The 12656-nt window shown below is 50.5% G+C and overlaps 1 protein-coding gene across 1 annotated transcript; it reads left to right on the top strand.

Annotated features, from left to right (window-relative positions):
• Positions 1–6195: 6195 nt before the first annotated feature.
• Positions 6196–9338, top strand: LOC8052890 (glycine-rich cell wall structural protein 1-like). The gene is made up of 3 exons (XM_042287223.1): positions 6196–6207; positions 8289–8712; positions 8818–9338. The coding sequence occupies exons 1-3, from the start codon at positions 6196–6198 to the stop codon at positions 9336–9338; spliced, it is 957 nt and encodes a 318-aa protein (XP_042143157.1).
• Positions 9339–12656: the final 3318 nt, after the last annotated feature.

The following is a 12656-nucleotide window of genomic DNA, read 5'->3' as shown; positions in this document are numbered from 1 at the left end:
CGGCGATTCCTTTGTTGTTGTTTTTCCTTTGGCATTGAAAGAAGAGGAAGTAAAATAGCCGCTCCCCAAGCAAAGGGTCGGGCAGGCGACCCAGAGTCATGGACTTTGAGCGACTAATTGATTGGGTACGACCTCATCGCTTTCTATTCGATATTCGTGACCCTGGTTTCAAAGACATGCAGGTAAAAATAATCGCCTTCGAAAGAGCTCTGTGTCTCGGTCCCTCAGCCTAGGAACAAGGTTCACTAGGCATACCTGTCGGTATCTCGGTGGCGAAAGATGTCGCGCACCCAGGAGGTTCTTCTGGGCGTTAAGCCGCCCACACACATATGCACTAATCGCGTATGTAAGAGCATTGGTCGCATTTCTATTTCAGCATCCCACATGTCCGCCATGGTGCTGCTGATTCACACCCAAGCACAGGAACCGGAACCGCAGTGCGCGCGCTAATCCGCAGCACCGCGGTACAAGAAGCGCAACTAAAGCGCTAACACGGCGCTACTGGAGCGCTAACAAGGCGCTCCTGGAGCGCTAACAAGGCGCTCCTGGAGCGCTAACAAGGCGCTACTGGAGCGCTAACAAAATGCCACAGAAGCGCTAATCGCGCGCTGTGTTAGAACTAAGTCACGCGCCAGGAAGCGCCACATAAGCGCTCCTTGGAGCGCTCACGTAGCGCTAACTTAGCGCTCCGCTGTATGTGTGAACAGGCCTTTACTCCTCCACATCGTCAAACCATGCCGTCGAATCTCAGAGGCAGATTGTCCTCTCGGCATGTAAACGTTCACAAAGCCCGATTTGTTTCCCCTCAATTAATACCAGAGTGAAAGCCGAGGAAATATATGAAACGTTCTGTACAAGTACATGTGTTTATAAGGATTATTGCGTTCAACTGTTCGAACTAATAGACAGTAGACAGTTTTAGTGGACCGTACGCTATAGCCTTGCGTACGCAAGGAGATTGCGGGTCGGGAGTGAGCATGCGCAGAACGCAATAGAAGGGCTAGCGTATTGCGTACGCACGCAACGCTGGGGATTTCGCTTTGCTGGCTAGCGGGCCTTGCGGGACGCTCTCGGGAGATCTCGGACCCAACGAGAGCGCCAGTTTTATGATGGCGGTTGCCTCGACTGGCGCAGCAAGGGCGACGTGGTGTTTTCGAAGTTCTGTGTTACGTGAAATTGCGTGGTGTTCAGCTCGGCGATTCTTTCTATGACCTACCGCGGTCGAATCAGATCTCCCTGCAGCTGAAGGAGTGCACAGTGGAAATGTTCGCCGCTCGCAGTGTGCGTCGACGCTGCGATCTGCTCTACGCTATGCCTATTCCCACAGTTCATCGCCGACGGACGAACGACTCTAAAAGAAATCGCCGAAGTTCTCGCTATGCACTGGACATCAGGGTCATGAATTTCATTCCGCGATAGCATCGATAAAAGGTGCCGTTTTCACGGGACGACTGACAGTCAGTGACGGAGGCTCCGTGATCGAATTTGGCTACGCAGTCGTACTCGTAGCCTCTGTACCCCGCAGAAAAGCGCGCTTGACGAGGCAGCTGTGGCTTGGTTTAATCTGAAATAAAATGTTTGGACACTTTTTCTTTTTCAATATTTCTTTCCAGGAGCATGGTTGCGCTATAAGCACGCGGAATTCTACGGCTCTAGCAAATTTAACCAAGATCACGCGCGGTGTTCACTCGAAAACCTAACGCACAACTAAATTCGGTCCGAGCAGGTCATTTTTAGCGTACGCTATACTACTGCGTATTGCGTACGCAAGAGCCAGCAACGCTATACTAAAACTGCCTATTAGACAGTATTGAATTGCTGATAATATGTTTTGTATACTTATGCCACCTTTAATTCCACACACATGTTAAAGCCACTCAAAGGTGGTGAACAATATTTCAAAATAAAATAAAACCGGAAAATTCCATCCTCTCAGTGCTGAATTGACACTGACAGCTCGTAGCGTCAGCTTGATACATCCCGGCTATCTCGGCCATTCGGTTGCCCAATCTTTTTCGTCGGTTCGCAGACTGCACGTGCTGATTTCACCTCTTGACACGAGTGCGAAGACTATAGGTACTCGAGTCTTTGTTTCACCGTAAGTTCGAGGGAAGCCGAAGACACGAGGGCATTGTTCCTATAAACTATGGCCTGAATCGACGTCAAACCAGCTGCCATTGTGGTGGACTTGCTTCTGAGCACGTATCCCTTTGCCGCATAAATTTTGTACCATCGAATTTTTTTTTCTTGGCAGGAACAAAATAACCACAGGCAAGGTGCCGTGACGTTACATGCAAACCATATATAGCGCCAACTCGGCCGAACCTGCGTCTTCTTGCTTTTCGGGACGCGACGCCGTAGAGTCAGAGCTGAGTAGGAATACCGCATTCACGGTTGTCACGGGATCACCATTAACGGCCACCATAGTTCATGCAACGAATGAAAAAAAAACAAAAAAAAAACTGGGTGTTTCGACACAAATACCGGGTGTCCCCAACAATTTAGAGCTTTTTTTTTTTTTTTTTTTTTTTTATTGAGATAAATGTTAGTTTCTAAACTCTGGCATGGGTGGTTCGGAACGTTATCACTACATCTGGGCGAAAAATAAGCGTTTGGCTATGCCTAATAATTATTTTTTCGGCAAAAACAAAAAGAAACGACCTTGTAAATTTTGGGGAAAAACGCAGCATGACCTGAACTCTCATGCTGAGATATGCCACAGCAAATTTTTTTTTTTTTTTTTTTTTTTTTTTTTAAGCATAATGATGGCCAGAAAAGGATCGAGATGTGAAGTGGCCGATAGAAGCCACGGAAGCCAAATCAGCGCTGTGAGCTAAAGTCCATGGATAAAATTCACGCTTGGCGTTTGTTATAATTACCGAAAAACCACTGTTGATGAACACGAGAGACGTACCACGGGACCACGAGCGAGAGCCGCACCGCAGTTTTCTTTAAGGGGCCGCTCCATAGTCGCTCATTTTAGTGCCGCGCCGCCATTTACTTCCAAGTGTCGCTCGTGAATTGGCGTATTTGATGATTTGATGCCGCTTGCAAGACAAACAAATGCATCAAGGGGCTTTACTGAGGGCGTGCGACTCTTCGGTGTGACCTGGGGAATCGCGGAGTGCAAGGTTACGTGTCACGTTCTTACCGCCGGATTGGCTGCATAGGTCGTGGCATCGGCCTCGGTCACCCTAAAATTTAAAGTGAAAGCGCGTCGCGCGGCGGCGTGGCACAGCACGTTGCCATGGCATCAATTATGCCATACATGCGTTGCTTTCATTTCTTACTGATCCTATTTTTCGTGTCGTGTAGCAGCAGACAGTAATCCCACATAGGCCATTCTCCGGCAAAACATCAGAACTAGAGCCACTAAATAAGCTACGCTTCAGAGAAACGACACTTACCTATCATGTGGCTTAAGATCATGGTTGCCAGATATCTGAAGCTTTATCTGAAATCACAAGAAACGCTTTTCCGTTTTGCACAAAAATTTCAACAGTTCGCGACAGAGCAAAGCAATATTCCATGAGCTTCCTAACACCCAATCGAATGCTGACGAAGTCGCACTTTTGAATCATGACGATCGGCAATTGCGGCTGCTCTGCACAAGCACCAAAATGCGGCAACCACAACAATATCGGGGAACAAAGTGCCGATACTTTATACTCCGTTCACCCTAAAGCTGAGACTAGAAGCTCCGCCTTCAGCGCAAGCTCGCTGGCTTCCGCAATTGCTTTGGTTGCGCGTGCCTGCGCGTTCACACTTGTATAGACCCTTTCCGGAATTCAGTGCCATCTGGAGACTCAAATGGCAGTTTAACTTTTACCGTACTAATGGCGGCAATGAACCTGTGTTCTGCAGTATTTAATGAGGCACCATAACTTTTGCAAGTCAAGGGTAAACGAGAATGTGTGGTTCACTGTACACTTCTTTTTCACTATCACTCAGGGTCGATGGCGAGAAAGATGCAATCAGTCAGAACGAAGCGCCAACCCTCATAGACGTCTTGTTCAAGTTCTATACATCAAGAGGCTTTGAGGCCGAGTGTGTGCTATTAACAGATTGACTGGGCCCGAGTTAGAAATAAACGCTTACTCAGATCTTGCATCCAGTTCCTGCTTCACGTAGCGTTAATGTGGGGAAAGTATAGGCCTGGCATGATCTGCTTAGGAGCATATTCAACTTCTTCCTCCATCAGTAAACAGAAGGCTGCCATTAGTATGGTACAAATGCCATTTTTTTCAGATGATGATAGTGATCAAAGAGGCCAGACTGAATTCCGGAAAGGGTCTATTAACAAGGGCAGAAAGCTCGCGCTGAAGGCGGGTATAAGCGTAGCTCATTTCGTGGCTCTCGTTAGAACTGATCTCGGCGGTGCCAAGCAAAGGACTCGCGCCGCGAGTCGCCGTCCGTGCAAGCTCGTGAAAACAGCAACAGTAACAAATGCTCTGGTTTGGGGCATTTGTAAAGCCCCTTCATATTTCAAAAGTAGCGCAAGGTGCGTCGATGCACGAGGCACGTGGACGTGCAGCCCTTGGGAAGGTCATGGCGGCACAGCGCATCACTCAACTAGATTTCAGACGCCATGTTCTACCCAGAAGTGGCACACGGCACGAGTCTCAAACATTCCCACATCAATGAATGGCGCCACTTTTCCCAGGATAGAGGGGCGTTAGGCATTTGGTGTTGGTGCCACCATCTCGTTGAACCCATCGAAAATTATTCTAGTGAAAACTGCCATGTCAAATTTATTTAAACAAATACGCATACCCAAGACATTCAGTCTTCCCTTCAGGGTCTTATAATCAAGATAGGAGACATCTCTAGTAGACACTACCATTCGTTTTGTTACTTTTAGTTTCTAAGTAATTTTTATTTTAAAGGGGCTGCACGACGCTATTAGGTAGGAAAGTTTCTCACTTTACACCAGCTTAATGGTACTAGTAGGGAAGATACTCCTCTTAGTACTCCCCTCTCCTAAGCTGCGAGGGGAGCCAAGTTGGGGCAAGGTAAAAAGTGAAGAGGATATAGGAAAGGAGGAGGAGGGGCAAAAGTGGAAAGTGGGAAGTGTACGTCGGCTTTTAAGTAAACAGGGAGATGTTAGCCTTAATCAACGCTTAGGGTAACTACGCCGTGTGTGGATGCTATTTTCAGGGGACCGAGTAACACGAGCATATTAAAAGGAGCCCTTTCGCGGAGAGACTTTACTTTCTACAGCACAGAACGGCCGGTAGGCATTCTCACGGTTGTTTTTTCACTGCTGTTTCCACCTCGTTAAACATTTTGCTTCTCGTTGATTCCGGTGATGCAACAAACTCCAGTCACCGTCGCCTTCCGCGTTCTCCTCCTTCCTTTGCCCTTCGGTCAGCTTTTCTCGTTCGCGGCTATCAGACACACCAAAAAGATATGACGTCGACGGACGCGATACTCCCACTTCTCTCGAGCTGAACGGCCGCGCGATCACTCCCGAGGACGCCGCCCGACCGGGCAAGGTTTCCCGTAAAGGCGACATTCGCGGTTCGGCGTATCCGGCCGCCCGCACCGTAAGAGCTTCGGAAAGTCTCCGCTATACCAACAATGGAACTGGCCGGGAAGCGCTCCGGGCGCACCAGCGAGCGTCCGTCTCGGCCGCGGTGTCGGACGGCGCGTCCGATCCGCTTCCCTGTCTCAATTAGACGCGCTCGGCTTCATCGGCAGGCGCCGAGAGGCGCGCGTGGTCCATCTCATTTGGCTGCACTTTGGGAAAACGCGCGCGCGGGACAACGGGAGGAAAAAATGGGTGCCACCGAAGCGCAAGGATACAAGATAGCCTCGGCGCGAAGGCGCCCGGGAATCCAGGGCGACGGACGGCTGTGGGCAGTGCGTCCACGCGTAATGAACGGCGGCCGATAAGCCCGTATTTTTACTCCTCCCGGGAGGACAAAAAACGAGACGCCGCCAGCAGCGGCGACTCCTCCCCGTCGGACTTCCGTGTAAAAAGTGGCTCCCGGGACACGGGGAAACGGACCGACGACTCGCCCGGCGCGTTTGTTGTGCCTGTTTGCTTGGAGCGGTTCCGGATCGGCCAATTTCCCCAAGACTGGGTCATCCGCAGCTTCACTCGCTGCGTCGATCCCTGTATAAAAGCGAGACCGCCGAGAAGGTGTGGTCGCATTTGGGATTTGACTCTCCGCAAGGTCCCGGGATACCGAGATGAACGCTCACGTGAGTGGAGACCGCGCGGGCCTCCGACGGGAAACCCCGAGCCGCAGTCGCCTCGCCGGACGGACCGTTAATCGCTGACCCGTTAACTGTCCACCGGTGAACGCCTGACGGCTCGGCTCTCCTTCCGGAGAGGAGCGGCCCACGCGTCCCGTCGCTTCCGAGGAATCCCGGCACAACCCCGGGATCGTCTTTCTTCTCGATCTGTCCTCGCCTAAGAGACTGCGTGCGTGGCGTCGTACGGGTGTCTGGCCTTCGCAATCTGCCGCCACTCGTGTATAGATCTTCGAAAGGATATCCTCCCGTGGTGCCGAGAAAGGAGGTGTTTGCAGATTCACTGTGACTGCTTTCGGAGTTTACGTTAGTTGGCACACTCCTTACATTGTCTGCCATTCATTCTTGATCTCTCGATAGATCCTGTGCGCAGTTTTGAATTGAACGAGGTTGTTAGAAGTCAGTTTTGTAGGCTCATTCACGGGTTCGGAAAGGCAATGTGGTTTGCGTCGTTCGTGCTGTCTGTGGGCGCAGAAACAGAACACTATCGTAAAATTAGATCATTGTTCAATGCTATTTGCCTATGCATCCACACTGTATTTCTCCACAAGCTGATTTTGTCCTAAAGTGATCGCCAACCCCGGGGTCAAGGTGGCTGCCACAGAAAACAAAACTTGGAGGACGCTTAAGCCTCGCCTTTAAGAGTGGAACGCGATAGCGTTATCGGGCCCCGTTCGCATCGCCTTCTCATTCGTCGGGCAAGCGTATCTTAAGTGGCCTAGTCAGTAGCGTTAGCGTTCTGGCTCGCAACCAAAGGGTCGTGGGTTCGAATCCCGCCAAACATTCTTCACAATTTTCTTTAAGGCAAATGAATTACTTTATGAGGTGAAATTATTTTAGACATGGCGGCGACCTTTAATTCGCATTACATGTCATGTTGAATCACTTTCACCCAACACGTGACGTCACGTTTCCCGTGAGGTTGTGGGTTGCTTGAAATTCTCGCGCGAGGCTATGTGGATGTGACGTCATGACCCAATCGCCCAATCAGGGTTTTCCCGTCACGCCACCGAAGCCGGCTTTTCTGCGACACGGGCTCCTTGACGCTATCACTTTAAAAGTCTGCTGACCTCCATCTTATCACTTGCAGTCAACGTCGTTAGCTCTATATTGAGGATCTGTTCGGGAACCCTAACGTTTTACTTACCTAAGGAGCAGTTTCATGTCCATAGACTTCATTGCGTAAAGCTTGAGTACTGTAAGAAAAAAAATCCTCCCACTCTTTCTTCCTCCCTTCTAGCTTCACTATGCACCATGGTCCAATGTGCATTCGTGTAATAATCGCTATATGATACAACAAGAGCAACAAGAATAATAATATTATTAATAATAATAATAATAATAATAGGGAAGGTTGGGGGGGGGAGCTGAAAAATCAGCCTGACGTGCTTCCTCCTTTAAATAAATTAATAAACCCTGGTTAGCCGTCGCATCCCATTGGCCAAATTGTTTACCTACAGCATTTTAACACTATCGCCAGATCTCAGAGGCAGGTACAGATATCGCCTTATAAAAATTCACGGCGTTCCATTTGCGTTTTTCTTTGTTCATTGAGAGGTACGTGCACGTGTACAATGAGCGACATAGTTCACCCAAACTTGACCTTTGTGTTGTTTGTTCTTTTTTTTTTTTTTGCTTAGATAGGGCATTCATGAACATCAATATTTATTGTCTGGCTTGGTGCCCATGATTAGCATACTTCACAACAGCAGTAGTTTTGATGACAGCCTTTCAGATGCAAAATAAAAGCGGGAACAATCGGCCATTAATTACTCTTTCGTCGTGCTAGCTATGTCGTGCTCTTTGATGGAGCCTTGGATCCGAAGCTGCTTGGATGCCCAATCTGCACGAAACTACAACAAACACGGGAGTTTTTCAGAACTTGAGGGCGCGTTGACTTTGGGGAACAGCAAACCCCTTGCCGCTTGAAGGAGCGCTACCTTCCCAAATGCAAGAGATACTTCATGCTTCGGTTTCTTTTCGGGATCGGACGCGTGGAAAATGTCTTACGGTGCACGGTTCGCTCGCAGGTACTCGTGCTCGCAGCCGTCGCCTCGTGCGCCGTAGCCGGTGGTTACGGCGGCGGCGTTGGCGGAGCTGTAGGAGCTGGAGTCGTCGCCGGCGGGGCTGGAGTCGCGCTCGCCGGAGGTCACGGAGGCGGTGGTGGATACGGAGGTGGGGGCTACGGCGGAGGCATCGGCCTCGGTGGCGGACTCGTCGGAGGCGGCGGACTCGTCGGAGGCCACGGCCACGGAGCAGTCGTCGGCCACGTCAAGGTGGCCCCCGTCAAGACCGTCTCGTACGTAAAGAAACCCGTCGTGAGCGTGAGCTACGTCACCAAGCCCGTCGTGAGCTACGTCAAGCAGCCCGTGGCCACCGTGTCCCATACCGTCCAACCCGTCGTATCCGTGAGTCACGCTGTCGTCAGCACCGGAGGGGCTGGCGTCGGAGGAGGTTTCGGAGGTGGACTCGGAGGGGGACTCGGCGGTGGACTCGGAGGCGGACTCGGACTCGGGGGCGGCTTTGGCGGTCTCCATGGTGGATACGGTGGTTACGGAGGTTACGGAGGCGGCTACGGGGGTGGGTATGGAGGTGGCTACGGAGGAGGCTACGGAGGCGGCTACGGTGGAGGCTACGGAGGCGGTCTTCACTACGGGGGAGGGCTCGGTTACGGCGGCGGCCTCGGCTACGGTGGCGGACTCGGCTATGGAGGCCACGGCTACGGAGGCGGATACGGGGGAGGCCTCGGTTACGGTGGAGGTCTTGGATACAGAGGTGGTCTCGGGGGTGTCGCGCTCAAGGGTGGGCTCGTTGGAGGAAGCTTGGGAGGCTACGGCGGCGGATACGGTGGAGGTCATGGCTATGGAGGGGGTCTTGGCTACGGAGGAGGTCTTGGCGGCGTCGCTCTCAAGGGCGGAGTGGCGACAGTTGGTCTGGGCGTCGGCCTGAAGGGAGGCTTGGGCGGAGTCGGAGTCGGACACGGCGTCTCCCTGGTCGGTGGTTACGGCGGTGGATACGGAGGACTCGGAGGTGGTGGTCTGGCAGTCGGAGGGGGCTACGGAGGAGGCCACGGGTGGTGATACATCCTGTCCTCCTTTCGCCGCCATACGTCACACTAGTGAGTGATTCATGTGCAAGAATTGTTTTTTGGTGGCATACGTCTTACTGGGCTATGCCGGGGTCACACTGCTTATACATCATACAAAAGACAGTCTGCAAACAGCTTCGAACGCGAGTCACCCCGAGATCCGTGCTTCGAATGCCGCGTGGCAATGAGTTCAAGGAGAAAACTTGGGCACGCGGCATTCGAATCTCGGATATTGCGGTGACTCGTGTTTGCAGACTGTCTTTTGAATGATGTATGAGCAGCGTGACCCCGGCTTTAGGTGTGTCGTATATGAAACTTTATTGTGTGTATGTTTGTTGTGTATGTTTGTAACCCTACGAAGACATAGTTGGTGACCTCTGTTAAGTCTTTCCTAACCTTTGTTTGCAGCTTCACCCTTTTTGCCACGAGGTGTCCTTTTTTGATTCTTCAATCACAAACACGTGTTCGCACTTGCTTTCGCAATTCTGGGTCACTTGTGTCGATATCGCTGAACTAGTCAACGTAAACTGTATTCATGAGAACGGCCTATCTCAGTGTTCTTGTTCTTTCCGTGCTACTGCACGATGGTCTTCAAGCCATTTCCTCTCCCCGTTTAGTAGGAAAGCAACGCGAGCCAAAGTCTTCTGTGTACTAATAATTTCCTGCTACCATGTAAGAGTAGCGAAAAAGTGAGCGCGTTTTTGAAACTCCCCCCCCCCCCCCCCCCCCCCTCTCTTCCTCGCCAGGTCTGCCGGGAGAACAAAGGCGTCGGGAACGATCGCACTCCCTGCTGGCGAGGTCCCGCGCTGCATCTGTACAGAAACGGGGGTCAGTCCCCAAAAAAGAAAAATCAGTGTTGTCTCTGCAACTGTCTCCTCTATGCCCCGCTGTTTCCAAACAAGCCTGCCTTGGCCACACCAGATCACTGCGCCTGCTCAGATTCCCTTGTCTGCGCATGCGCCGTTCCGAGAGCACCGCAGCCGCCTGACTTCAGTGTTTTCATTGGGAGGAGCAATAAATGACAGCGCACTGCACTTCTCTGCCTGCTCACAACTTCTTTTGTTCGTGGCCGCTGCGTTCGAAACTTAGCAATGCGATAAAAATTCATTTTGTTTTAAGAGCGCATCTCTTAGGCGCTCGTTCCCGTGTTTTGCGGCGTCGGCGTCACCGTCGGCATAACCGGAGGAGGAGGAGAGGGTACGCAAGAGGAGGATGGGAAGGTACGGAGGAGGAGGGCGAAAGAGGAGGTGGGGAGGGTATGAAGGAGGGGAGGGTACGGAGGAGGAGGAAGGTCCTCCGTACCCTCCCCCTCCTCCTCCTTACATAAATAATATTATAATGAATAAGTTATATATATATATATATATATATATATATATATATATATATTATAACTAGACATACTCTGGTATTTACATACTTACATATTTACATTTCCCCCCGAAGGAGAAGGATCACACTTATTAAGGTTCCTGTTGTCGTGTTTATTTTCTACTGTACATGTGTTTCTATAAATATTTAGTTTTTTTTTTTTTTTTTTTTTTTCTGGGGGGGGGGGGGGGAATTAAAACGTATGAAGTTGTGTCTTCAAACCGACACTAAATATTTAGTCATTTACATCAGCATTCTTTTTTTTCGTGCGTTGTTGGTTGGTGTTGATTGGTCTTGAGGTGCTGTAAAAAAAGTTGGGGCTCCAATTCACGCTGTGTAGGTGGTTGGTCTGCGAAGCTTTGGTGTCCCCTGCAACCATTGCCTACTGCACTATACGAAATGCCACCGCCGGTCGCAGCACGCCGTCGCTGGTCGTATTGCTGTTTCGTTTTCCCTTTGCCGCTCTGTAGTATTCACGCTGCTCCTCGGGAGTCCTAACTATGCGTGGCCTACTGATCGCGGTGCTGCAGCAACAATCAAATCAGTTGCTATACTCCGTCTAAACTTACGTTTAAGCGCAGCGGATGTTACGAGCCATCGGAGCCAATTGGAGGCCGTGTCAGTGTCGCGTGACCTTAGAGAGGGGGCACAATGACGCGCGGAGAGCGATTCACGGGCCACGTCCACAGAATGGGGTTGGCTAAGATAGCTCGTAGCGTCCGCTGCGTCCGGACGTAAGGTGAAACGGGCTATTAGACGGGTTCTTCTTTTATATATAAAAGGCTAGTAACGTCACTCCCCACGTCGCAAGCTGCCGTTGTGGCGGCAGCTTGGGCAACAGTAATCTTCACCGGAAACGTATGCGGTGAGCGCTACGTGCTTCGCATTGTTTTTAGGAGCTCCTTATCATACATTATATGGTTAGGATGCTTGTTTTGTGCTTATTCTTTATTAAAACGAATGCTGTGCTGTATGTTGTATGCGTGTTGTTTGTACTTTTCGCTTCAATCTTATAAAATCTTTTTTTTTTTTTTTTCGTGAGAACGCCGACACGAAAACACACGCGGGGAGAAGGAACGTGCTTCGCATCGTTCGCAGGCGCCGTTATCATTCATTATGTGGTTTGCACTTCTCACGAGGGCTTCGAATGACGTCAACCCTTTCGAAGCAGCTGCAAACCTAATCTTTACCGGAACGCGTGGGAGGGTGTTTCTATTGTTCACATGCGCCTTATCATCGATCATGCGGTTTTGATGCTTGTTTTGTGGTTTTATTTATTGAAACAGATACTGAGCTGTTTGCTGTATGCCTGATTTCAAAATGAGATATGCTGTTTTGCCTGCAATTGTTTGTCCTGGAGTTGTTTTGCTTACAACGCCAACGAAACGAAAATTTCCCTGGCTGGCAGAGTTATACAGCTTCCCTGTAATAAAGAACGAACGAACGTCGAGGCAGCAGAAAAGCGCGCGACAATTTGGCGACGTAGCAGCAAGCGAGCGCGAGAGTGACTCGACAATGTGACGCGCAGCTCCTTATCTAGTGCGAGTCGACCTCTCGAATATTCGGCCGAGAAGGTTCGTGCGTCGAGCGTTCGGGGTGAGAATTAACAGGAACTTTCGAGAACAAGAAAGTAGGATGAAATATAAAAGCTACATCCCGAATAAAAATACACACGAATCTTGTAGAGGTCCGTGAGCGAGCGTTGCTTGCTCGGTCACGGTGTAACACGAAAGGAATACAAAAATGGCTAATAAAAAAAATACGGTGAGACGAAATAAACAAGCAGCGTCACAGTCCTAACGCGCGTAGAACGGCTTGAGCCGAACGACGTGGACCACTTCGGTTCGTGGATGACGGCGTCCTGATGGTCGGGTTCCGTTGGAGAACACCTCGTAGTTCAAGTCCCCAAGGCTGCGAATGACCTTGTGAGGTCCGAAAT

The sequence above is a fragment of the Ixodes scapularis genome, unplaced genomic scaffold (assembly GCF_016920785.2).
Source record: "Ixodes scapularis isolate PalLabHiFi unplaced genomic scaffold, ASM1692078v2 PGA_scaffold9__187_contigs__length_104089568, whole genome shotgun sequence".
NCBI lineage: Eukaryota > Metazoa > Arthropoda > Arachnida > Ixodida > Ixodidae > Ixodes > Ixodes scapularis.
This window is presented reverse-complemented; position numbering and strand designations above follow the sequence as displayed.